This window comes from Cetorhinus maximus, chromosome 12 (genome assembly GCF_964194155.1).
Source record: "Cetorhinus maximus chromosome 12, sCetMax3.hap1.1, whole genome shotgun sequence".
NCBI classification, from domain to species: Eukaryota; Metazoa; Chordata; class Chondrichthyes; order Lamniformes; family Cetorhinidae; genus Cetorhinus; species Cetorhinus maximus.
In genome coordinates, this window is record NC_135890.1 from 93,180,408 (window position 1) to 93,207,626 (window position 27,219).

General features: G+C 44.1%; 1 protein-coding gene across 2 annotated transcripts in view; it reads left to right on the top strand.

Moving 5' to 3' along the window:
* LOC144687692 (transmembrane protein 132C-like) overlaps positions 1-27,219 on the top strand; it is a 1,088,236-nt gene that overhangs the window by 710,249 nt on the left and 350,768 nt on the right. For both annotated transcript variants that reach the window (XM_078554107.1, XM_078554108.1), the window contains one exon: positions 5,642-5,834. In XM_078554107.1, coding sequence (XP_078410233.1) covers positions 5,642-5,834 — 193 coding nt within the window. The remainder of the gene's footprint in view (positions 1-5,641; positions 5,835-27,219) is intronic.

Consider the following 27,219-nt stretch of genomic DNA (forward strand, 5'->3'; position numbering starts at 1 on the left):
AATTCAGCGAATAAGAGAGACAGTGGCAAGGTTTCAAAAGACTGATACTAACCTGAGCATGTGGAAAGGCAGTTAGTCACAGCAGTGTCTTTGATTGCTTGTCATATTTGATTTGACGATTATAGTGTGTTGAAAGCTTTATCAAGTTATTAAGCGCATGTTGTTCTGCGATCTTCTTAAGACAAGTTAGACCATTAACCCTAAAAATAACTTATCCAAGTGCTTCACGTGCAGAATAGAAAACAGCCATCAGAAGATTACAATATCAAAGCATTTAACAACAGGTTAACGTTAATGTCTGTTGCAGAAACATTTTTTGAAGTCACTGGGTTATGTAGATGGGTACAAAATGTTCACTCTGCCATATAATTCAATGATTTTGAAATTAATTTACTCAGGATGTTCTATTTCTATATCTATTTCAAATAGAGTGCACCTCTGAAACTTCCGAATCAGTCAATCTCCTGAACTTGGAGGATGGTTTGCTTTGTGCAGCAGCATCATGAACATGGATCCTGTAAATATGCAGCCTATGACCCCAGCAGTTATGCCAGGACTATGCCCACTGCTGCCCTCCATCATTGACCCTGTTAGAGCTGGCACCTGACTTGCACAGGGCTTGCACATGCCCACACTACTATGATCACATCTGTGACATTAGTGTGCCCTTAATAGTCAGGAAATTTGGCATTTGCCTGAACATCCCTATCCACCCCTTTCCTCTCCCCCAACCCTAATCCAGCCAACCCCCTTGGCCCTGTGTAAGAGCACCATGACAAAAGGTCCCTCACTTTATTTTGGGGTGGGCGGTGGGCGGGGTGAGCGTAGGATCTAGGCTGCCCCAATTACTTAGGCCCCTCATTGGATCCCATTACCCATATCTGGAGGCCTTTACAGCTCATTTCTCTTGGTGTATTGGTTAATGTATGGCAGGTCATTTTAAGTTGGAGTTGGGGAAATGGAAACAGCCAGCATAGTGAATCCCTATCCCCATTGGATTGGCCTATCGTGGGATGGGCAGAAGTTCCGATCCTTAAATTATTGACTGGAAACTCCTGCAGTCAGTGGGGGCCTTACACAACCAGGCAACTGCCTTTTTCAGGTTGGATCTACTGGATTCCCACATAGTTGTGGTGGAAGACTGTGGAAATTGTCAAGTAAATGCAGGCCCATTTTGTTTTTGAATGGACTTATGATGTCATGGCACGTGGTGACTAGAACAATCACTCCCTGATACATTTTGGGATATCTGCATAATTGTGTCTTGACACATATTGTGGGAATATTCCAGAAGAATTGTGTGAAGATTATAATATAATTATCTGGGGAGCTTATTTATGTACAGTATATATTTTTTCATAGTTTTAAGAAATATTAACAAAAGTGTAAATAAGACTATTTTCCATTCAGTAATCCTTTATGGAGTTCTGCTTTGACTCTTATTTAAAGTAACAAAGGTATAAATTCCTACATTTCCTGATCACAATTTGAGGCCATGATTGAAGATGTCTCAATAATTATTCGAGAATGCAAAGACAATTCAAATATTAAATCCTGACTGAAAAGGAGAATAACTGCAATAGAAGAACATTTCAGTGTTTACTTCCTCTCCAATCCCAAATTGGTTTTTAATAGTTCCCTATATTTGAAAATTATTATTAACAAAGCCTTCCTTCCAGATTTGCTGTTTGGCATATAATCAAATGGTTCATGAGTAGAAAGAACCTGTTGCCGTTGGACTTTTTCTGGGCAGCCATTTTACATTAGCCCTGCTGGGTTCAACTTATCAACAATAATAAGTGATAGATATTAGCCCTTGTAATGTTGGTTGGTCAGGCTATGCATATACTATAGTTCTATTTAGTAATATATGCTATATATTTATCTATATTTAATAATATATATTGTATTTCTGGCTGAAATGTATTATTATCTATTACCTGCAAACTTTTTCATTATTTGTTCTTGGCATGCAAGCATTGCTGGCTAGGCCAGCAGTTATTGTCCATTCTTAATTCCCTTGAGAAAGTAGTGGTGAACTGCCCACTGGAATGTGTCGTCCATTTGGCGTAGGTACACCCACAGTGTTGTTACAAGGGAGTTCCAGGATTTTGATCCAGCAACAGTGAAGTAACGGTGATACACAGGATAGTTCAAAGGCAGGATGGTGCGTAACTTGGAGAGGAACTTGTAGGTGGTGGTGTTCCCATGCATCTGCTACTCTTGTCCTTCGAGGTGGTAGAGGTCGCGGATTTGGAAGATGCTGTTGAAGGAGGCTTGCCGAGTTTTGCAGTGCATCTTGTAGATGATACATACTGCTGTCACCGTGCGTTGGTGATGGAGGGAGTGAATATTTAAGGTGGCGGATGGGGTACCAATCAAGTGGGCTGCTTTGTCTTGTTATGTTGTTGAGCTTCTTGAGTTGCTGGAGCTGCACTCATCTGGGCAAGTGAAGAGTACTCCATCACACTCCCGACTTGTGCCTTGTAGATGGTAGACAGGGCTTGGAGATGGAGGGGGGGGGGGAGTGGAGGGGTGTGGTTGTGAGGCAGGGGGAGTGGTCAGGAGGTGAGTTGCTCATCATAAATTCCCAACCTCTGACCTGCTTTGTAAACATAGTATTTATATGGCTGGTCTTGCTAATTATCTGATTAATGGTAATTCCCAGGATGTTGATGGTGTAGGATTCAGCGATGGTAATGCCATTGAATGTCATGGGGAGATGGATAAGGATAGTCTCCTATTGGAGGTGGTAATTGCTTGGCACTTTAATTGGCATGAATGTTATTTGCCATTTATCAGGCCAAGCCTATATGTTGTCAAGGACTTGCTGCATATGGGCATGGACTGCTTCAGTGCCTGTGGAGTAGCAGATGGTGTTGTTCATGGTACACACATCAACGATCATCCTCAATTCTAACCTTATATTGGAGGGATGGTGATAAAGTAGAGTCATAGAATCATTATGGAACAGAAGGAGGCCAATCGACATATTGAGTCCATGCCAGCGGCCTCTAGAGTAATCCAATCAGTCCAATTTCCATGTTCTATCCCCATAGTCCTGTAAGTTTATTTCCCTCAAGTTCCCATCCATTTTTCTTTTCAATTTATTGCCCATTTTTGCTTCCAGCATCCTCATGAGCAGCAAGCTCCGGGTCATTATCACTCACTGTGTAAAAAATTCTTCCTCACATCCCCCCTGCATCTCTTGCCCAAAATCTTTAATCTGTATTTCCAAGTCCTTGTTCCATCAGCTAATGAGAGCAGTATTCTTTATCCACCTTATCCAAATCTGTCATAATCTTGTACACCTCTATCAGATCTCCTTTGCTCCAAGAAAAATAACCCCAGCTTCTCCAACCTAATCTTGCAGCTAAAATCCCTCATCTCTGGGACCATTCTGATCAATCTTTTCTGCATCCTCTAAAGGACCCTCACATCCTTTCCAAGTGCGGTGACCAGAACTTGCTGCAATACTCTAGTTGTGATCTAACCAGAGCTTAATAGAGGTTTAGCATAACTTCTTGCTTTTGTATTCAATATATCTATTTATGAAGCCCACAATCCCATATGCTTTGCTAATGACTCTCTCATTATGTCCTGCCACCTTTAAAGATCTATGCACATGAACCCTCAGGTTCCACTGTCCTTGCACATTATTTTGGAACTGTGCCATTTTCTATTGCCTCTCACTGTTCCTTCTGCCAAAGTGCATCACCTCCACTTCTCTATACTTAATTCCATTAGCCACTTGTCCACCCATTCTCCTCGTTTATTTATGTCCTGTTGCAGTTGACTGGTATCATATCCACTGTCAACCACACCTAATGAAGTGGGTCCTTGATGAACTAGCCGAAGATGGTTGTGACCAGGATACTGCCCTGTGATTTCCTGGGGCTGAGGTGATTGGCTTCCAACAACTACAACCACCTTCCATTGTGCTTGGTATAATTCCAACCACTGGTGAACTTTCCCCTGATTCCCATTGACTGCAATTTTGCTCGGGCTCGTTGATGCCACACTCGGTCAAATGCTGCCTTGATGTCAAGGGCAGTCATTCTCACCTCACCTCACTTGGAAAGCAAGATTATTGCATACAATGCTTTTAATTACTGAAAGTTTTAAACTTATTTTCAGGTACTTTCATTTGCTTTGGTCATTAATAAGCCCTACGTATTGAGTCATGAGCGTTATATATAGTGGCGTCTATTTAACAAGCTCTTCTTTAAACCTTTCACAAGTGGAATTTTCTAACTAATAGCACTTCTTTTGCTTTTTGTGCAGTCTGCCTTCCTTTAAATTCATGTTGGAAAATAATTTTGTTTTATTATACCCACCAATCATAATCCCTACCACACATGCAAACAGTTGGAGTTAACCTGTGGTGTAATCGGTGGCAATGATTGTGCATCATCTCTGGGGCCAGTGTACTAACCTGCTTTCTATACAACTGGGCGTTTTAAAAGGAGAAACCCCAGTGGCCAGTCAAACTACTCGCAGTTGACCAGAAAACAACAGCACATGGAAAAGGCAATTTGTGCTTCCAATCCCAAATAATTTGATCACCACAATACATAAGTGGTGGCTGAGTTGAGGTCTGTAATAATATTTTGAAGTCAGGATTCTTTTCATGGAAAAATTTTTTTGTTATGAAGATGACTTGTGGAGAAATCACAGCATTTATCAAAGTGGTGAAGCCCTGCAGATCATTAATCGTGGAGATTTTTTCATTTAAAAAGAACTTGAAAGGAAGGTCGCAGATTTGTAAATAAACCTGCCTGATTTTCTTCCCATTAATGGAAGTGGGTTTTGTAAGTGGCATGTGATCTTCCTCACTAGATGTTCCTTCAGCATTCTGTCCAGGCGACACACAAGGCCCAAGAGGCAGGGATGAAAATCTGCTCCATTATGTTTCAACAAATACTGTGAACACTAAAGACAGTATCACTGGGGTCTATTGAATGGAAGAGATATTTACATATCTGTAATAAAGTTTGAATTGCTTATTTATTTCCGTTAAAAGAACAGAATACGTTTTTGTCCTAAGATCAAATTTGTTATTCATTTAAAAAACTGGCAGTTTACAGCTAATAAAGCACTTCTGAAATGTAATCACTGTTGCAATGTAGGAAACACAGCAGGCAAATTATGCACAGCAAGGCTCTTCATGACCAGATAATCTGTTTCAGTGATGTTGGTTGAGGGGTAAATATCGACCAGGATACTGGGGAAAACTCCCCTGCTCGTCTTCAAATAATACCATAAATTCTTTTACATCAGGTTAAGAGGGAAGGGGAAACTGGTTGTTTATTTGATTTAGTTAGCAGTGTTGTTCATTTGCTAGAAAACAAACTGGTTTGTTCCATTGTGAAGAATTGTATCTTTGACACAGACATGTGTATTCATGCCTTCCTAGATATTCATCATTCTATTAAAAGGGAGAAAAAAACACTAATTTAATACACTGTTTTGCATTAGAATAAATTAAATCTTAAAAATAGAAAATAATGTTTCCTATGTCCCTGGAAACACTAGAAGAAGTCAACTCTTTGAGATACTAAGTCAATTAGTAATTGCTGATTCAAGGGTATTTCATCAGAAGTCACTTCAGAAATGAGTAACAATTTGATTTTCTTCACAGAGTTGACGGCGCTTCTTATGAGATCATGCAAATGGACTTTGAAATGGATAACTTCAGCAGTCTGTCGGTGACTCGTCGAATCATGTGGCAGGTGGAATATCCTGGGAGGACCTCACAGGTAGACCAGGACAAAGCTGTGTCAGAGCTGCACATCAGTCAGAGGGACATAACGAAGATTGTACCTCTTGCTATGGTAAGAGACTTCACATTGGAACTATTTGCCTTTGCTAGAAATTGCATAATATTGTGACTGACAAGTGATTTTCACAATATTGTTCAATCATACATGCTCATGAATTTTGAGTTTTAACCTTGTGATACTCAGATACAAAAAATCCAGTTAAGACATTCTACAGTGTTATGTTTTATTTATATTTGTTTCATGCATTTCCCAATGTGATGAGGCAGTGATGTCTTACTGAACTTGAACTTGTGTCCAGATTCTGTCAATATGGAGGTCCTAGTAAAGGTTGTCTCCTTGCTTACCTGTGATAAACTAGTCAAGAAAATTGTAACAAGTCATTTTCATCAGGAATAGAAGAATGACCAAATATACAATGTATCTCAAACATTGCTATCGTACACAAGTGTGAATTATCTCTGTAAAATGTTTCTCTGGAAAATTGTTTTCTTTCTACCAACCATTGCTATTGCAGACTTGCTCCAAAGTGAAAGCCTTCAAAGAAAAAGGCCGTTTCTTGTTTGATACACATCTCTGTGGCCATACAGCCAATACAGCACAAATAGAGTGATTTGCAGAAAGCATTTGTTACTATTCCATGTAAGGCTCATGAATAAGTATGAAAGTTCATAGAATTAACGATAGGCTAACTAGGCTGAAACCTGACTTGGTAGTAGAGCACAGTAGTGTTGACAAGTGGAGGAAATTCTGACCAATCATGGTTTAAGGTGTCTGGAATGTAATCTGGTTCCCCAATGGTTTACATGATTCACAGTGATACGACAGATGGTATAAATATTAAAAAACTTACTGATGATGTGAAGCATTTTGGTCAATTGATGGCCTGGATTTTCACCTAGTCGTGTTGACTCGGGAGCACTTTAAAAATGGCAATCAGGTCCCAATTCTGGGATTTCCGACCCCATTCCCAGGCTGTGAGATTTTTGGGAGTGCCTTTAAAAGGTGCAGGCTGCTTCCTGTCAGAAGCCCACATCCAGCACTCCTGACCCGGCCGGCGCCATTGTAGAGATAGGTATCTCCTACTCCTTTGCAATTTTCATGGAGTCGGGCCAGGTTTTTAAAGAGTGGTGTTTCCTGGCCCCTTAGAGGAATTGTGAACCTCGGTATGCATGAGGGCACCTTTTAAAAGGTAAGTTCCAAAGGTCCCCCTCATGCATCCGATGCCACGTTAAGGCCCCCAATCCATCCCTATGTCCCCTCATGGCCAAACTATTAAATTAAGAGAACATCTGTTTCTCAGAGGGAACATGTTTGATTGACAGCTCAGGCTCTCTGACCTCTGTGTCAGTTTCACAATGTTTGTTGACATGAGTGGTTTCAAGGATTTGTGCTTTTCAAAACTTCAAAGGCCCTGGATGATTGACACTTTTATTAGCATGCCATCCAGTCTTTTTGTTCATAGGAGCAATTTATCAATGGATTACATTTTTTCAAAGATTTTTTTAGGTAACACTGTACATTATGTTGTTCACTGACCCATTGTACACTTTCTGGAACCAGTGGGCATGGAAGTGCCAGAGCTTGGCATGGGGCATGAGGGGCCTGAGGAGGTTGGTGGAAGGGCAGATCTTGGCATAGGGGCCACGAGGAGACATAAGGTCGATGGGAGGGCATGAAGCGGCATAGATGGGACATGGCAAGTATTTGGAGGGTGAAGGAAGTGTGAGGAGTGAGGCTGGAGGGCCTTTGTTTTTTTTTTCGCTGGGACAAAGTCGCACACACTGAGGTAGGGGGGGAACTATTAAACTGACCGTCTGGGCACCCAGCAGCCCCTGTGGCTGCCTCCAACCTTCTTCCCAGGCTGGCTTGGCCTGACTCCATCCACACCCAGCCCCCAGCATTGAAGATCCCGCCTTGGTGGGCACTTTCTCTCGAGGCGAGCGGGCCAAGCCGGGAATGTTCCTCACTCCCCCTGCCTGCCTCTAGGATAGAAATCTATGCCTAAGCATTAGAGAGTTTGGGTATGTAAAACAGATTCCTGGGTAAATTAGGGGTGGGGGGGAGGTCAGTTAGTTCAGTTGGCTGGATGGCTAGAGTATAATGCAGAATGATGCCAACGGTACAGGTTCAAACTGTGTACTGTATGTGGTAGCTCATGGAGGCCTGCTTCCTTGCCTTGCCCCATGCTAGCAGAGTGGTGTCCCTCAAGCTATGTTTAACCAATTGCTTCTCTCTAGTGGAGAGAGATGTCTTTGACCCTTTGTGGACTCTGGCTAATTACCTATTTATATTATCCATTTTCCTACAATGCAGTTAAATAGTAAGAACGCATTCTGTACAAACTACACCCCATCTTGCCTTTTAAAGAAATAGAGCATCATGGGGTTAATTTCCCAGATGGTGGCATTTGCCGTGTAAATATGGAACTTAAGTGAAAAGGCCAGGGAACTTAATGAGTTATTCCTTTTACTGACATCCCCACCTGATTCGCTCAGAGAGCAATTCTTTGGCTGCCAACTTAAAGCGCTCTTGCATAAAATGTGTGAGAGCTTCATTGAAGGTGCAGGGTAGTTACTTCCAAGCAAAAGCCCCTGATTTTCATGGGGGTGATTTCTATCGAAACAGGAGGTTAACTTATTAAGCAAAAGAACCCTTCAGATAGTTTATTGCCATATCAGTACTATCTGTCAATATCTAAGTATATGTCAGTGAAGTGTGATTAGAGAAAGGGTGACAGGAATGAGATGATCCTAGTTCTGCATTTGGAAAAGGCATTTAGTCATTCCCACTTGCTGTTGGCTCTTGATCATCAGGGGAAGGATTTTCCCGATTAACGGCCAGCCAGCGTGAATCGCACGCTGAAATGCTCAGCGCTGCCTGGGTGGTGGGAGAGGAGGGCGAGCGCAGAAGTCAGCACATGTGCATGTGTACGTTCACAGAAAGCTCCCTGAAGGCACAGAGCTGCCTCAGGGAGCCGAACATTTTCCACATTAAAAATAAAGTTTTAAGAAATAAAGAAAACATGTCCCCTCATGTGACTCTGGCACATGAGCAGGGACATGTTGCAAATGAGTTCTGAAAACTTTTATTTTACTTTTAATTAACATCAGAAACCCCATCCTGCCCATGGATGAGGTTTCCTCAAAAATTGAAAGGCCACTTGGCCTATTCACCTGCCCACCAACTCTAAGGTTGGACAGGCAGGGAAAAATTCAAGTTAATTGATCGATTAATGGGCTTAACAGCCCTCTTAATTGCCAGCGGGCGCGCTGCCGACTGCTGCACACGCCTGCTGACCGAAATATCGCGTGAGTGCGCGATGATGTCAGGATGCTTGCTCGATGGCATCGCGGGCTATTTCACGCTCGTGCGTGTTGGGTGCGCACCTGCAGGCCGAGTTGAAAACTCAGCCCCAGGTATTTTTTACAGTGGCCTTTGCAAAGGCAGAAAGTTTCCTGTAACTTCTCTCATGCATATTTGCTCCCTCATTATGTGCCACCTTGTGCTTCAAAGTGCAAAATACTGGAAATTTGGAGCACGCATGTAAATATAAATTCACTGAATTCGCACATCTGGGGGGAGCATGGGTTGGAAGTAGGCCAACAACACTATAGATCTAATACTCCAATATTTGCCCCCTCTGAGCATGGCAATGTGCCAAGAGGTTAGGATTGGTGAGTTTACTCTACATTGGCTTGTGAAGTTAAGAAAGAGCTGTCATGCTGGATGAGTGCTTTGCATGTGGCCTTAGTCACGGTGTGACAGATTAAAAGGAAACTCATTGCGGCGTGCACACATTGCCCATCAGTGCTGTACAGGGTAACGTGACATTGTCTTATCTTGCAAATTACCTGAATCAAGATTCCAGGCTCTCTGAATGTCAGATATCAATTGAACCTTTCTGAAGCCTCCTTCCACACAGCTTTAATGGTGAAAATGCCTTTTTAATGAGAAGCTGGGTAACTCCTTCAGTTCACTTCTGAAAGGGGAAGTTGAGGGTGCTGGACTGATAGGTTTACTGCCTCTGACTTACTTGTGGCAAAACAAAATCATATCCCAGAAAGCCTACACCATTAGTTAGGGGATAGCATCGTTTTCATGAACTACAGTATTTGTAGGTTTGTGGGGACCCACAAGCCATCAATTAATTATATTTAAAGAGAGTTTTAGTGCAAAAGTTGCCCCTGTCTTCTAAATTACATTTTACAGTGCAGAGCTGGATCATTTGACGTTTTTCAGTAAAAGTGCAAATTTGGTAATGATGCAAATGATGCTACTTTTCAACTGGTTGCAGACTGGAGGAGGTCAGGACTGGCAAAATGCTCATGTGAAAAGATCAAATGTCCTGGCAACTAATACATTGAGAACTTGAGCAGCCACTCTGTGTTTGAACGTTGTGCGTGCAACTGTAAAAATGTACATGTAATGAGGAAAGTCACAATAGGAGTGTATTTGTGGACAGGGATGGGGTGGGGGGGGTAGGGTGGTGTGGGGGGTGTTCGCAAGGGGCCCATTCAGGGTTTGTTCAGCAAGCACTGTTGTTCTGAACATCGTTTCATTAGTGTTTGATTGGTGCCTACCAGAAAATGAACAACCGGGCTTTAAACAAGCACAAAATTCTATCGCTGGTCCTTGAAAAACAATTTAATGTTTGGTCAAGGACTCATCCATCTTCTCATTCTCTTGCATTAATTAAATGGACAGATTCTGCTTGTAATCAATAGGAATGCAGAGAAAATGACCCTTACTTTTCATTATTGGTCATGATCAGGTGAAGCGCTAACTGGAACAAGAAGGCAAGAAGAACACTTTCTTACTAAATGTTTCAACAAAATGTTTGTGCGTATCCCAGTTTGTGTGGGTCACAATTCAGCTCTTTGGCCAACATACAGCTGAACTCACGGGTTCCATTTTTATGTGTGGGTCAGGGTCTAGTTGTATTTTGTGGAGTTTGTGAGGGCCAGTGCCCGGGTCTGTGTGTGGGTCAGTGCCCCGGTCTGTGTGTGGATCAGTGTCCGGGTCTGTGCTGATCAAGTCCAGGTTTTTGTGTGTGCCAGTGTCCAAGATAATGTGTCAGGGTCCATATCCAGGTCTGTATGTGGATCAGTGCCAATGTCTGTGTGGGTCAGCTTCCGGACCTGTGTGGGTCAAGTCCAGGTATATCTTGGCGTTCAACTCTGTGAGTTCAGTCTGCATGAGCCACTGTTCATTTCTGTGTTAGTTATTCACATTACAACAGTGAATATACTTAATTGGCTGTAAGGTGCACTGGAACACCCTGAAGTCATGAAAGGTGCTATATAAGTGCAAGTCTTTCTGTCTGCCTTTTTCTTTCCTCCTAATGCTGCTGACGTACTCTTTGAAATTGAAGATGGATTCGACCTTATAAAAAGAATTTGAATGAAACTCACAAGCATTACTAGGGGTGAGAGGCAGACTCCTGTGCATCACAAATTACAAATCCTTGCCATTCATCCTTCAGTTGTTCCCTCTTTGAATCACCACCCCTTAAAAACTGAAAACAAGTATTTAAGTGAGTAATAAAAAAGGCCACTTTTCAAGAAGCTTAGAGCAAAACCTGGCCTTTTTCCTATTTGACATTAATGTCACACATTAGTGAAATTAAAAATTGAATAGTTGACCTGGAAGTCAAGACCAAGGACATGATTCAGGTCAAGCTGGGTGCGATAGATGAAAGTAAGAATGCAAAAATCTATAATCAAGTTGTTGCTCTTGGGCCGAGATGTGAAGGCCCAAGATACTACTTTATTGGGCAGGGAATCTGTGACCTCAGTGGGGCTTTACAGCCAATATGTTGCTCAGTGTTGGGGAGAGGAACTGAGAGCCTCAATGCTCCGCAATGGGGTTAAAGAAAAGCTGGTTTTGGGTGCTGACATCCAAAGAGCTGATCAGTTAGAGTGGGGTCCAGGATGGTGCTTTGTGTGGGAATCTAGCTGCTCCGTGGCAGGATGCATGGTCTCAGAATACTGGGATGGGGGGGAAATGTTTCAGATATAGCTGGATGATGAATGCCATTATATGTTCATTGTTTTGAAATCCCTCCATGGTCTCACCCTTCCCTATCTCTATAATCTCCTCTGGTCCTCAAGGCGGCCATGCTTTCAGCTGCCTAGGCCCCAGGTTCTGGAATTTCCTTTCTAAGACTCTTTATCTGGGTGGCACGGTGGCGCAGTGGTTAGCGCTGCTGCCTCACAGCTCTAGGGACCTGGGTTCGATACTGACATCAGGTATTTGTCTGTGTGGAGTTTGCACATTCCTCCCGTGTCTGCGTGGGCTTTGGGTGCTCTGGTTTCCTCCCACTGTCAAAGGATGTGCAGGTTAGGTGGATTGGTTACAGTAAATTTCCCCTTAGCATGTGTGCCCTATGTTGGACTGGCATCCTATACTCAGTGTACCCCACTTAGCGTCTATTGCCTGTCAGGATAGGCTCTGACTCCCCACGACCCGAAATTGGATGAAGAGGTTTTGGAAAAGTGAGTGAGCAAGGTGACTCTTCACCTCTCTCCCTCTTGCTCCTCCTTTAAAATGCTACCTCTTTGATCAAGCTTTTGGTCACCTGACCTAATATCCCCTTTTGTGACTTGGTGTCAAGTTTTGTTTGATAATGCTACTGTGAAACACCTTGGGAGGTTTTACCACATTAAAGGCGCTATATAAATGCACATTGATGTGATTGCCTGATCTCTGTTGCTATGCACTTAGTCACTCTTCCCTTGCTGATAGTTGCCAGCTGCTACTGCTCTGAGGCGTGTTAGAATACTGAGCTCTGTTAAATCAAGGAGTTTGTCCTGGTAGCCAAGATTTTCTTCTAGAAACAATGTTTGAGATTTTATCAGGCAAATGGGCGTCTCACCTATGGTTGGAGAACTAATGGTGAAGCCCCATAAGCTCCGTGGGGGAGGCCTTACAGGATCAAGCCCTTCAGGCACTTAAGTAGCCACTGTCAGGCCTCCCCTGCGATTGAGGTTCCCAGCAGCGGAGGTCCCGCCTGCCCAGAGCTGGACAGTCGGAGGCTGGCAGCTCATCATTGCCACCAGCGCCAATGGGAGCGATGCTAGCTGCCGGCAGTGCACCCATCAGAGGCCCAGGCCAAAGGTGTGTGAGGGTGGGATGAGGGTCGCATGGGTGGGTGTCATGAGAAGGGGGTTCATAGGCAAAGGCAATGGCGTGGCTTTCAGCCTGCCCAATGCCGGGCCGATTGCCACACCTACCCTGGGTTTGCTAAGCGGCCTTCTGAGGGCACAGGAAGCTCTGTGACTCCCATTTAATCCCTGAGCCACCACTATATTGTGCAGGGCTTAGAGCTCATGGGTGTCAATTGGCTCATTATTGAGCATAATTGGCACCAGAAGGAAAAAATAGTTTGGACCAGTATTCTTATTTCCCAGTTTTTGCTGTTTTTCAGCTCTGGGCATCTTGCTGCCACCAGCTGGGACTCCCACGTCAGCCCCTTCTGCCCTCCCTCTTAATAAGGGGAGGTTTTGTCACCGCTGGGAGACTGGCACGGGGTCTCTCCCATGGTTTAGTGGGCCCAGCTGCCATGTTTTACACCATGACAGGCTGTATTGCATCCAGCCTAATGGTTGCCAGCGGAGCCATTCACTGCCATGCCACTTTAAAGTACAGCATGGTTTTTAAGGCTAGGGACAAGCTGTGAACTTAGGCCTGTTTAATGCCGGTGGTGTTACTGTGAATAACCCTCGCCGCAACCATACTGCATTCCCTCCAATTCTGCTCTCTAATATGGCAACATGGTATCAAGAAGGAACACAGATGCACAGCCCAGTTCAAACTTTAAGTCGTTGAGGTTGCAGAGCAGACAAATAGTTGTGCAGTAACTAGAGAATTCAAGATATTGGAAAATAGCGTTAGAGATTGGAGGAAGTTCACTAGGCAGATGCCTAAGAATAAATGCACAAACAGAGGAAAGCCTAGCATGTGGCCACAGTTGGAAGACAAAACTGCTGCCATTGAAAATCGCCAGATTAGACTTTCAGTTTCTCGAGGATCTATCCAAATCTTCACCTTGAAACAAGCAAGAAAATTAGGCCTTGCAAATCTCAAAGCCATCCCTGGATGGTGTACCAGGTTTATGAAGAGAAACTATTTTATACTGTGACAGAAGACCAAGATTTCACAGCATCTCCCAACAGAACATGATGACAGGCTTATTGCACTTCAGCAGTTTATAATCAAACATCGAGAAAAGAATGGGTACAAACTGGCCTGTATTGGGAACATGGATGAGTCTCCCATGAATTTTGACATGCCAGCCAGTCAGAAAGTGAGAAAAGTTGGAGAGAAATCGGTGTTAGTAAAGGCAACTGGCTATGCAAAGAGTAGATTCACAATTATACTGCTGTACATGTCCAACAGGACAAAATTGAAGCCAATGGTGATATTCAAGAGAAAAACCCTCTCAAAACAGCAATTCCCAAAAGGAATAGTCACTTACGTTCCAATAAAGGATGGATGGATGAAGGTGAGTTGAAAATATGGCTGTGGAAAATATGGAGTTTCCAACCAAGAGGATTACATAAAGAAAAAAGTCTTCTCATCTGGGACATGTTCAGACCACAGCTTGTTGATGATGTTGTTGCTGAAGTTAGATCGCAAAACAGTGGTATTGAAGTGATTGCCGGTTATCTAACCAGCCTTGTCCAACCATTGGACGTCTCTCTTTATAAGCTCTTCAAGGACAGCGTGAGAAAAAAGTGGAATGACTGGATGATCGGAGGAGAGACGACATTCACCAAGGGTGGCAGCATAAGGGCTCTGACATTAGCATTCCTCTGTGAATAGGTTGTAGAGGCCTGGGATGAAATCGGATTGTCATCAAATCATTCAAGAAATGTGGGATGCCCAATGCACTTGATGGCACAGAAAATGATTATTTGTGGAATTTTATGTCTGATGATGACGTGATTGTTGATGAAGATGATGTTGATGATCCACATGATGATGCCATTCAAGAAGCAGATTGGGGCATGCTTTTGATTCTGAAGATGAGGAGGATGATTTTATGGATCTTAATACATCTTCAGTGCATGCTGTGCTACTAAGGAGTATTCTTTTCTGTATATGCTGGGGAAGGAAACTGAGTGAAATTGTATGAATTTGTACATATGGCTTTTGTTTTGAATTTGATAGATTTGATGAATTTAGAAACTAATGTCCGTCCCCATGGAGGTTATCATTTATAAATAAAAAATTAATAATAAAAATACTTTTGGCCCCCATTGCACTGTTTTTGGGGGTGGAGTTGGCAGGAACAGTCTCTGACCTGGTAACTCTGCGATAGTGAGACGATGGGAGAGAGTGCATTTCAACCTGTCGAAACTATTACTCATATAGAATTTGACCCCTACTTTTTGGACTAAACGCGTAGCTTTATATAATCATTTAAAGTCAAGTTTCCACAGTATATAAAGGAAGGATATTATGGGCTGAAAATTCCTGGTCCTGGCAGCAGGCTTGGAAGGGTGGGGGCAGGAAAATAATAGGGAGCCTTGTCAGGACTGCTCTCCAATGCATTCCTGCTGCCAGGGATCATTCCCAGAGGTGGGCTGAGATGAGGATCAGCTCCCCGCTGAACAGAAGCGTGCAACCGATTTGAATAGCTAAGGTCCCAATTAGGGGTGATGTTTTTGGGTACACCAGGGTTTTCAATGGTGAGTGGCCCCCTGCCACGTGCAGGAGCTGCCAGCTCCTTAGAGGCAGCTTCTCTGTGGCAGGCTGGGAGCCATTGGAGCTTTTAAAGGACGGTGAGTGCGACGGTTGATAATTACGAGGCTGCACCCAGAACATAGTTCCACTGGTCTGGTTCCCAGCAAGTATGGGCCTGTGGGGAAACCCTGCCTTATGAATTCTCAAAATACATGCCAATTTTTAACTGTTTGGATGGTAGGAAGAGACCACAGGAACCTGTCACGTAATGTTATGAGGAGCCCACTTAAATCAATTTCTCGTAACGATCTTTTGCTGGTGCCTACAGGCTCAGTAGCATTTGCATTTTGAGATTAAAACAGAAAATGCTGAGAAAACATAGCAAGTCAGGTAGCATCTCTGGAGAGAGAAACAGCACTGATGTTTCTGGTCAATGTTTTAGATATCCAGCATTCACCGCTCTTTGTTTTCATTAAAATTTTGAGATCGCTTTTCATATAATTATTGATCAAAAATGCCTTGTAAAAGACATACTGCTGCAGTGAATAAGAGTGTTTGGATTTCCTTTTCTGAGCAGTCCTTGCTGTTTTTGGTGTGACTAGCTGTCATTTTTTTTCTGAGCAGATTAAAACAGTCACATGTCTCCATGAGAGATGAACCGCAAACACATAGAAAACAAGAGGAGGGGCATTCAAGCCAATCAGAAAAGTTATCTCTGGGTTAAAAAAATATAGACTTTTTATGTTACAACTTGGCCACCTAACAGCAGTTTTGCAGATGGCGGCAGTTTTCACTGGGAAAAAGTGTTGATTACCGTAACAGTGGCAGAAATCAAATCTGTAGAGTTTAACTCCTGACCTTTGAAGTGTGTGAAGTAGCTTGTATACAAGTGTGTAATAGGAGGGAAGCAACAAAGCTGTAAATGTCATTGCTGTCAGTCCCACGCTGATCCTAAAGGAAGAGTCAAGTTTAACTACAACCTGTGCAAATGTGTCATGGAGTGACAATAGATGTGACTTTGAAGCACTCAGCAAATGAAATTTTAACCTACCCAGGTGCATTTGTTTATATGTATGTGCAGCAACCACCGAAATGTTGCTAAAATCTGATCAGGTCTGCACTTTAAAAACAAAATAATTTTTCTTATGGGTAGCAAAATAATCAAATTCTCAAAATAGGTACGTTTATTTTTCAGATCTTGTTTGCTGTCGTTTCACAATTCAAGACTTAGAGAGTTGATTTTCTGTTATGTAAACAGTTTGGAGAAGTTGGGGCTATTCCCCTTGGAAAAGAGGTTGAGAGGAGATTTGATCGAGGTATTCAAATTCATGAGGGGCTTGAACGAAGGTTCGAGAGCAAGAACGAGAGGGCACAGATTGAAGGTAATTGGCAAAAGAAGCAGTGGGGACATGAGGAGGAACTTTTTCATACAGCAAGTGGTTAGGATCTGGAATGCACTGCTTGAGAGTGTGGTGAAGACAAGTTCAATCGAGTTGTTTAGGAGGGATTTGGATAATTATCTGAAAAGGAAGAATGTGCAAGGTTGTGGGGAGAAGGCGGGGGAATGGCACTAGGTGCATTGCTCATTCAGTGATCCAGTGCAGACATGATAGGCTGAATGGCCTCCTTCTGTGCTGTAACAGTTCTATGATTCCTCTTTCCCCTACCCATGCTGAGGGGGTTAGACAGGTCTTTTTTTATTCATTCAGGGCTAGGCCAACATTTATTGCCCATCCCTAGTTGCCCTCGAGAAGGTGGTGGCGAGCTACCTTCTTAAAAAGCTGCAGTCCATGTGGTGTAGGCACTCCCACAGTGCTGTTATAGAGAGAGTTCCAGGATTTTGACCCAGCGACAATGAAGGAATAGCTAAAAATTTCCAAGTCAGGGTGGTGAGTGGCTTGGAGGGAACTTCCAAGTGCTGCTATTCTCATGTGTCTGCTGCCCTTGTCCTTCTAGATTGTAGCAGTCATGGGTTTGGAAGGTGCTGCCTAAGGAGTCTTGGTGAGTTCCAGCAAAGAATCTTGTAGATGGTGCACATTGTTGTCATGGGCTGGTTGTAGGTGGTGTAGGGAGTGAATGTTTGTGGGTAGGGTGTCAACAAGTGGACTGCTTTGTCCTTTGGATGGTGTCAAGCTTCTTGAGTGTTGTTGGGGCAGAACTCATCCAGGCAAGTGGAGATTATTCTATCACACTCCTGACTTGTGACTTGTAGATGCCGGACAAGCCTTGGGGAGTTAGGAGGTGAGTTACTCACCGCAGGACTCAGCCTCTGACGTGCTCTTGTGGCTACAGTGTATAAATGGCTAATCCAGTTCAGTTTTTGGTCAATGGTAACTCCCCAGGATGTTGATAGTGGGGGATTCAGTGATGGTAATGCCATTGAATGTCAAGGGACAATGGTTAGATTCTCTCTTGTTGGAGGTGGCCATTGCCTGGCACTTGTGTGGCAGGAATGTTACTTGCCACTTGTCAGCCCAAGCCTGGATATTGTCCAGGTCTTGCTGCATTTGGACACGAACTGCTTCAGTATCTGAGGAGTCGTGAATGGTGCTGAACATTGTGTAATCATCAGCAGACATCCCCATTTCTGACCTATAATAGAAGGTCATTGATGAAGCAGCTGGAGATGGTTGGGCCGAAGACACTACCCTGAGGAACTCCTGCAGTGATGTCCTGGAACTAAGATGACTGACCTCCAACAACCACAACCACCTTCCTTTGCGCTAGGTATGACTCCAACCAGTGGAGAGTTTTCCCCCTGATTCCCATTGGTTCCAGTTTTGCTAGGACTCCTTGATGCCACCCTCGATCAAATGCAGCCTTGATGTCAAGGGCAGTCACTCTGACCTCATCTCAGAAGTTCAGCTCTTTTGTCCATGTTTGAACCATGGCTGTAATGAGGTCAGGAGCTGAGTGACCCTGGCAGAACCCAAACCCTTGCTGTCAGAAGGAACAAAGATCATGCTTGGAGAAGGGTTAAAATAACTTGCCATCTGTGGTGCCCCTTTTCTACTTACTCCGAGTCTGCCCTCATACCTTCTGATTTGAGGAGTGTCCTGGCCTGAAGTCTATTGCTAGCCTTTTGGGTGCCCTGCCTTTGGGCATCTTGTGGACAAACACAGAGGAATTTGACACAGGCAGGCTGGGAATCATCCTTCCTGCCTGATATCTTCAGCAACACCTGGTCCAAGTCCGCCCACTGAGAAAAGCCTGAGAAATCCCAGGGCAATGTCATCAGATCAGAGACCTGATGACTAGGCCCCGTCCAGGCCCCCTTTGCTCTCTACGAGCGCTTCCAATATGTTGTGATGAGGAAAATTGGCCCTTACAAATCACTCTTCATTAATAGTAACTCGTTAATCATTGCATATGCAAAGTGGTTTTTATGATCATTTTTTTGTTGGAAGCTTTGCATCTCTCCAGGTCCTTAAAATGTAACCTTTAATTAATGGCTTAATTACAGAAAAAAATTATGTTTCAAGGTTATTGAATTGGAGCCTTTCTGTTGTGGGCAGATGTTTGGCTGCTGTTGAGATTGATGGCATTCCTGTATGTCTCAATGCTGAGAGGTATTCAGTTTGTAATATAAGGTTTCAAAAAGTGAGAGTTGCAAGGCTGACATCTTAAAGTGAATACAGCCTATTCCCTGTCAAGAGTATTTTATAAATACTCTTATCGTAACTTTATTACTTATAAAGCCTGCTGTGGTTCTTAATTAGACAGCTCCTGTCTAGATTCAAGTGTGATGTAAGATGGCATTTTCAACATGGCATTATGAGAACAGATTTATCATATTTACTGTTTAAAACTGTCTGAAGTAGTTATCTACACAAAAGACCCTGATGCTTTATATTTAGTTGTGCCCTCATAACCTAAGTAGTTTGCCAACAAATGTTCTTCTTCGATCAGAGATTCTAAAATCTTGAAATAAAAGCAGCAAATTTGCAAAATCTTTCTATCACAAGCTTCCCTTTTCTCCCTCCTCTCCTGAATTTGTCACTTATATTTGGGTTTGGTTTTTCAGGCGCCTGTCTGTTTCATACTCCACCCAAGCAGCCAGGGAATGGGCAGCGCCTTAGCATCCTCAAAAATAATTGCTGGTCAGGACCATTTGCGAGTACCAACCTCAAACTTGCCAACATGATGTTCCAGGAGGTGGCCAATTGCGCATCCGCGCTCCAATTCAGGATGGTGGGCAAGTTGCTGAGGGAAGGACAGCAGCTCTACTGGCAGAGTTGGGCACTGCTGCTGGAGGATGGACACTGCGTGGGTGCCTTCATCTCGATGTGCCTTCTGATGAGGCGTCAGTTTTGTTCACTGTGGCCGCAGCTGCCAGACCACCATCGTGAAGGAGAAACCCTGCACAGGATGGCCTGTGATTTCAGCTGTGACCCGCTTATCAATGGGGCTGTGGTGGAGGTCAGAGTGCAACAGGCCTTTGGGCCCTTCAGTCAGCCACCCGCAAACTGCTTCCTGGCACCTGTTGGACTTTGGCTTCGTTGGGGAGCCCATCCACTGCTGAGAAGATCTTGGTGGTCTCCCCAGTCTGCTCACAACTGGGCATTTAAATATGCAGATTGGCTACCCGCTGCTGCTGGCCAGGTAGCCCTTGATGCTTCCACCCAGCTTCAGGCAAAATCAGTCAAAGACTGGAACCTCATCAGCTGGCCCACCCAATGCCTTCCTGTCCTACCTACTCCCAGCCCTGCCTTCCAGCCCATCTACCTGGACCTGTAAGATTCTGTCAAATGTCAGCAAAATACCTAACAACTGAGGACATTGCAGCCAACCTCATCTAAGATGCATGGATCACATTATAAAGATGAGGAGTGGAGCTACCTGGGCTGGTTTCCAATCTCCCTAGCTCAAGGTAAATAGTTGCACTCCAATAGATACCAAGAGGCTGGTTTCACCTGCTAGAACGTATTTTGAACTCAGTATCATAGGCCTGAACTTTGCACTCGTCGAGCACGCGCAATCGGCGGGTCTGGGACTGGACGGGAATTAACAGCCAGCCAGCGTAAAGCGCACCCTGAGATAGGCTCAGCACTGCCAGCGGCGGCAGGAAGAGGATGGGCACCAATGTCATCTCACGCGATTTTATGCCAGTTCAGGTTGGGCACCTGCCCACCCGTGGGATGTAAAATTCTGGCCTTAGTGTCAATATAAGGGGTCATCTATTTAGGGCTTAGATGAGGAGAAATGGCAGGTCCAAATAGCATGGTGGTTATGTTACTTGACTAATAATCCAGAGACCTGCACTAACAACCTGAGCTCATGAGTTCAAATCCCACTTTGGCAGTAGGGAAATTTAAATTCAGTGAACTAAATAAATCTGACATTTTTAAAATCAGTAATGGTGTTCATGAAGTTATTACATTTTTGTGAAAGTGCAACTGCTTCACTAATGTTTCTTAGACAAGGAAATCTGCCGTCCTTACCTGGTCTGGCCTACATGTGACTCCAGATCCACAGCATTGGGGTTGACTCTTAACTGCCTGAAATGGCTTAGCAAGCCACCCAGTTGTATTGAAAGTTGTTACAATTTTGTTTAAATTTAAAAATTAAAAAGACAATAAAAATGGATTAACTACCCGACATCAACCGGCAGTCACCAGACACAACAAAGGCACACCCAACTCAGACAACCCTGCAAAGCCCTCTACACTAACATCTGGGACTTGTGCCAAATTGGGAAAGCTGTCCCATAGATACAGCCATTGTCTCAAACAATGTCCCATCACCATCCGTGGGTATGTCCTGTTCCACCAGCAAGACAGACTCAGGAGAGGTGGAGACACAGTCAGCAGGGATTGACCCTGGGAAACCTCAACATTGGCTCTGGAGCCTATGAAGCCTCATGGCATCAGGTAAAACACGGCAAGAAAACTGCCTGCTCATTACTACCTATTGCCCACCTTCAGCTGATGAATCAGTACTCCTCCGCATTGAATATTACTTGGAAGAAATATTGAGATGGCAAGGGCACAGGATGTACTCTGAGTGGGGGACCTCAATCCACCATTGTCCATTACCAATAGCACCAGTACTGACCTGGCTGGTGGAGTCCTGAAGGATAAAACTGACAGACTGAGCTTACAGCAGATGATGTATGAGCCAATACAAGGGAATCTCCAATTTACATGTCGCAGATGCACCTGTCCATGACAGTATTGGTGGAAGTGACTTATAATATGGGTTCTTTAGATGTTTCAATGATGAGATTTTGAGACTTTATATTTAAACATGAACCATTCATTGTTAACCTTTGACAATTTACAGATCCAAGGTACTGTCATGCAAGGTGCTGTTACCTCCAGGCTGGTTCCAGAGTGTCCTTTCTAGACCATTCTCTCAATCTATTACCATATGAATCTATGCATCATACAGTGGGTGGGGCTATTCTCCAGTCCCACGTTAATCCTTGCTCTGCCGAGCACCTTTACATTACAATGGCATGCAGGCACATACAACATCATACAACAGTGACCACCACACAGTCCTTGCGGAGACTAAGACCCATCTTCACACCAAGGATACCTTCCATTGTGTTGTGTGGCACTGCCATCACACTAAATGAGATAGACACAGAACAGATCTAGCAACTCAAAACTGGGCATCAGTGAGGTGCCAACCTCACAAAGCTACAGCACAGGACTACATCCATGATAAACAGAGCTAAGTGATCCTGCAACCGAAGAATCAGATCAAACCTCCGATACCCAGCCGTGAATGGTAGTGGACAATTAAACAACTAACTGGAGGAGGAGGTTCCACAAATATCTCCACCCTTAATGATTATGGAGTTCAGCACGTGAACGCAAAAGCAAGGCTGAAATATTTGCAACCACCTTCAGCCAGAAGTGCCATGTGAATAGTCCATCCCAGCCCCCTCCTGAAGTCCCCACCATCACATATGCCAATCTTCAGCCAATTCAATTCACTCCATGTGAAATCAAGAAATGGCCAAGTGCACTGGACACAGTAAATCCTGTGGGTCCTGACAACATTGCGCCTTTAGTGCTGAAGATCGGTACTCTAGAACTAGCTGCGCCTGTAGCAAAGGTGTTCCAGTACAGCTGCAACACTGACACCCACCTAACAAAATGGAAAATTGCCACAAAAAGCAGGATGAATTCAATCCAACCTTGCCATCAGTCTACTCTTAATCATCAGCAAAGTATTGGAAGTGATCGTCGACAGTGTTATCAAAGGACACCTATTCACCAATAACCTGCTCAGCAATGCTCACCAGACCTCATTACAGCTTTAGTCTAAACATGGTCAAAGGAGCTGAGTTCAGAGGTGAGGTGAGAGTAGCTGCCTTTGACTTCAAGGCAACATTTGACTGATTGTGACATTCAAGGAGCCCCAGTAAAATTGAAGTCAATGTGAATCAGGCTTTTCTCGGTTCTGTACATCAGTGCGTGCCTATATGCAACAATGCTTTTTTCAGCCTTTCAAATAGAGGATTTGAACTCCTACAATCTTATCTTTCACAGTTCTTTGTCAGAGAGAGCAGGCAGGTTGATTGCTCCTACATGGCAGTGCAATTTGAGGCATCTTACTTCTCAGCCTCATTACCATTTCCATGGGAAAGTTGTCAGGGGCTCCATGTCACCTATTGTAATTGCTGATATAGAGAACTCACACTGTCTTCGGAGATCCCATGCACAAACACGTGTCCCAACTCTCTATGGATATTTAGGTGGGCCTTCAGGGAGCTGGACCATTCATTTTTATAATTCATAGCTCCTTGTTTCAAAGAGCTAATATTTACATGTTGAGATAGTTTGTGTAATTAATGGTACAATTATTTTAAGCAATTGCAGATATCTGTACAAATGGAGTTGAATAAATCAAGCAATTATAGGTTTTCCACAGATGTTTACATGCCTGGCATTGAAGCCTGCTGTGTTGTATTTAGCATGAAATTAATTTTTATGAAGTAGTTGCTAGTTACCTGGCAATAATAGCTCCCTCGCAGAGCTGTGAGCGAGATTGGACTGAGGAAATGTTTAACATTGCTGACGAGATGCTGGTGTTTGTTTTTGCTGTCACAGAGGGTGAAAATGTCTTCACCTGCAGTATTTATTGACCAATTTACTTTCCCTAAATACCATGTGATTTGTCTCTCCTGTCACATTCCAACTGCTATGTTTCTTGCCAGAGCTGGCGCTTTGATTGATGTGGGGATTTATCCCATCTTGGAATAATTCAGAAAGTTTACTTTCATTTATTTGTTTAATGCAGGATCCCATTCATCCTAAACAAGAATGGAAACTCTTTCGAGTTACCAACAGTCACAGATTGCAACTTCTTTCGAGTACAATCACAGTTCTTGCTTTTCCGGGAGTGGGACATGAACCCACAACCCTCTGATTCAAAGGCGAGGGTGCTATGAACTGAGCCACAGCTGACACCTCCTAAACAAGAATGGAAGACGCACAGCAGTCAGTATCTGATGAAGGATCCCACCTGAACTATTAACCCCGGAGCTCACTAGGTTGACGAGAGACCTGTTGATATTAAATATTAGAACTTACAGAAGGCTTTTTATACAAGGTGCTGTGCAGTTAGTTACTTTACAAGATCCTGGGTTGGGTATGAAATTAGAATCCATTTTACAGGAAGAGTGTTGCTATCAATAGAAGTGATTCAGCTTGGACATGTTGATGCTTGTTTCATGAATACCAAGAGGACAATTTCGATGGAGATGAGTCCATGCCAGGTAGATTTGAAGGTCACTATTCATATGTATGGTACTCGTATATTATTACGTAGTCATGAGGATAACAATGTTGAAAAGATTGAATATTGGAGTTTTTTTAAATATAATGTCAGCATTGATTGGAGAAATCTGAGAGTATTGTAGGGGGTTGTCCTGGACAGAGTATAGAGGAAGACTTTGGGTGGAATTTATGAGACTAAGTTCTGTGACGGGTGGTTTTGGCAGCGCCCACCCCACTGCTCGGAACTTGTGCCTGATTTCGCTCTCAGAGAGTCATTAATAATGTACAGGCGGATATCGGGCTGAATAACCTGGCGAGTCAGGAACTGATTCGTCTACCCCGCTGTCAGCTGGCAGTGTCGAAGGTCTGGGCGCCATATTTAAACTCCAGTCGAACACGTATGTCTCACTCCCTACAGTCCACCTGTCTCCAGGGGACCGTTACAGATGTCTTTCACGCACAACAAGAAGGCTCTACCCCCAGGAGTCAGCAGTTGACTCCACTGACCCCTCCCTGTGAGCACGTTCACCTGGACATTGGCCCCCGTCCCCCCTGCTCCCGCCACCCCGCCAACTTCAGACCTAGACATCACCCCCCCACTTTTTCGCTGCCCATCAGTACCTCCTGCTGCCTTCCATCCTACAACTTGAGGCTCCCTTCCCCCCCATGCCAAAGTCCATGGAAGTTGGTCCGAAGCCTCGGCGAGGTCCCTGAAAGTCTGAAGCCTCAGCAAAGTCGAAGCTGTAACATGGAGATCTCCCACCTTCTGAATGCTACTTCATGGAGGGGCTGTATGGATGAGGCTCCAACCACTATGAGATGCATGTGTTCCTCCAGGGTCTGGTAGCTCTAGGCCTCATCTTCCTCCTGTCGGATGTGCGCGGGCTGAGCAAGGCCCTAAAGGTAAGTCCCGGCTTGTGCATGCCAGTCATTTTCAAATGGGCTTGAGGCTGACGTAATTTCTTGCTGGCGTGACACAAGATTGGAAGGTGTGAGGAGATTCTGGCGAGCAGCTGTTTTACTGAGCATTCATGAGATGTTAACGAATGTTAATGGCATTTACGTCACTAGTCGGTGGGATAACCAGCCTTCCATTAACCCGCCATTGGGAGAATTGCAAACTGTTTTTACGCTGGCAGGTTTCCAACTTTTTGGCTCCCGCTGGATTCTCCACTCCCAGCCACCTCGAAACATGCCGCGGGAGGGATGGGAAAATTCCGTGCTTAGTTTCTATTTTGAACCGTGTATTCTTGCATTAGATGCCAAAAGAGAACAGTTTTGCTTACTATCTACAGACCTACAACATACACACATAGGGCCAGATGTTTGCTACCAAGGTGGGTAGCTTGAGTTGGGAAATTTCCTGACTCAGCACACCTATCTCAGTTTAAAGCACTTGGTCACGTACAGTATTCATTCCAGGATGGGCGGTTGTAGATTAGAGTCAGCTTGCTTACTCCTGAAGCAGATGCTAAGTGGTGACGGGTGTGGGTGAGTGCTGAAGCAGGCTGGTTAGCAGGCCCACCTCGGTCCTCTGGGACTCTGCTCCCACTTCTAACAAAAGCAGTTCAGCCCTCCAGCCCTCAACCCTCACAGCACCTCATCCCCCTCCCACTTTACATGACCACTCATACCCTTCATGCCAATTCATGCTCCCCAGCCACTCCCATGGCCCCTCGTACCCTCCAGGCCAATTCTTGCCCCCAATCATTCCCCATGCCCCTCATATTCTTCAGGCCAACTCAATGTCAACTCATGCCTCTTCCATGCCCTTTTACCCAGTATGCACCATGCACATAATCAATGAGACATATAATAACAATGGCAAGTGTGGATCTGTTGAGAGGAAAAGAAAACACCCAATCAAAAATGTTCTCTGAAAAAAACTAGAAACCTATGAAAATGTCAATCAGACAGACCATGAAAGTATCAATAACAAAGGCTTCAAACACTTCACACCTCTTAATTTTCTGCATATAAACATAGAATATTTGACAAAACAGATCAGAGAAAGGACAATATTTTATAACCATTTGAGGAAGCAAAGTCAACCATTTACTTCACTTGTCAAAATAGATTCCCTGCTGAGCTAATGCTTTTATTGTTCTGGGCTCTCAGGCAAGCATTCACATGAGGACAGGGGACTGACTAGGAGGCATGGGTAAGAACTTTTGAATTTACCTTTCAAAAGGTTTCCGAATCCAGACTATGGTTCACACCTCCTCTGAGGGGCCGTGAACCACGAGCCATGGAGAAGCTAGCCCAACTCCACAAAAATTGCAGAAGGCTAGGAGATGTCTACCCTGGCAATGGAGCCGGCAGGTCAGGAGATCAGGATGCGTGCTTGCTACCCACATTTCCAACCCGCGCTGATGGAAATTGCTGGCGCTGGGAAGGGGGTCACGAATCAGGGAATCGAGCCATGCCCATCATTTTTAAATGACTCCAGAGTCATCCTGACTCTGCAGAAATCCGGCCCTAAGAATCTGATTGCAGTGCTGAGCAAACTGACAGAAGCATCGACTTTGGTGGGTTCCTCGACAACACAATAAGTGAATGTGGTAAAGTGGAGTACCATGTACCTATGAGAGACAGCATTTTAAAGACAATGGAAGAAATCGTGAAATGTGTCTCATGGAAGAACCAGAAGAAATAGAATCAGACATCCATTCATTATATAACCTGAAAGTGGGCAGAACCGAGCCAATCCATGTAGTCATTATAGTCAATGGGCAACCCGTAAAGATGGAAGTTGACACTGGAGTGTCAATGTCCGTCATTGGAAAACAGACATTCAGATACTTGAATAAAGGAACCCATCCTTTAAGATTAGAAGTTTCGGACACTAAACTGAGAACATACACAGGTGAAGAAATAAAACTGAACGGGATATGTCAAGTCAAGATGCAGTATGAGGAACAGTCTACAAAATTCCCCCTATTTGTGATGTCAGGCAGGGGATCGAGTCTCCTTGGATGGAACTGGCTCGGAAAGATAAACCTTGAGAGCCCACTAAG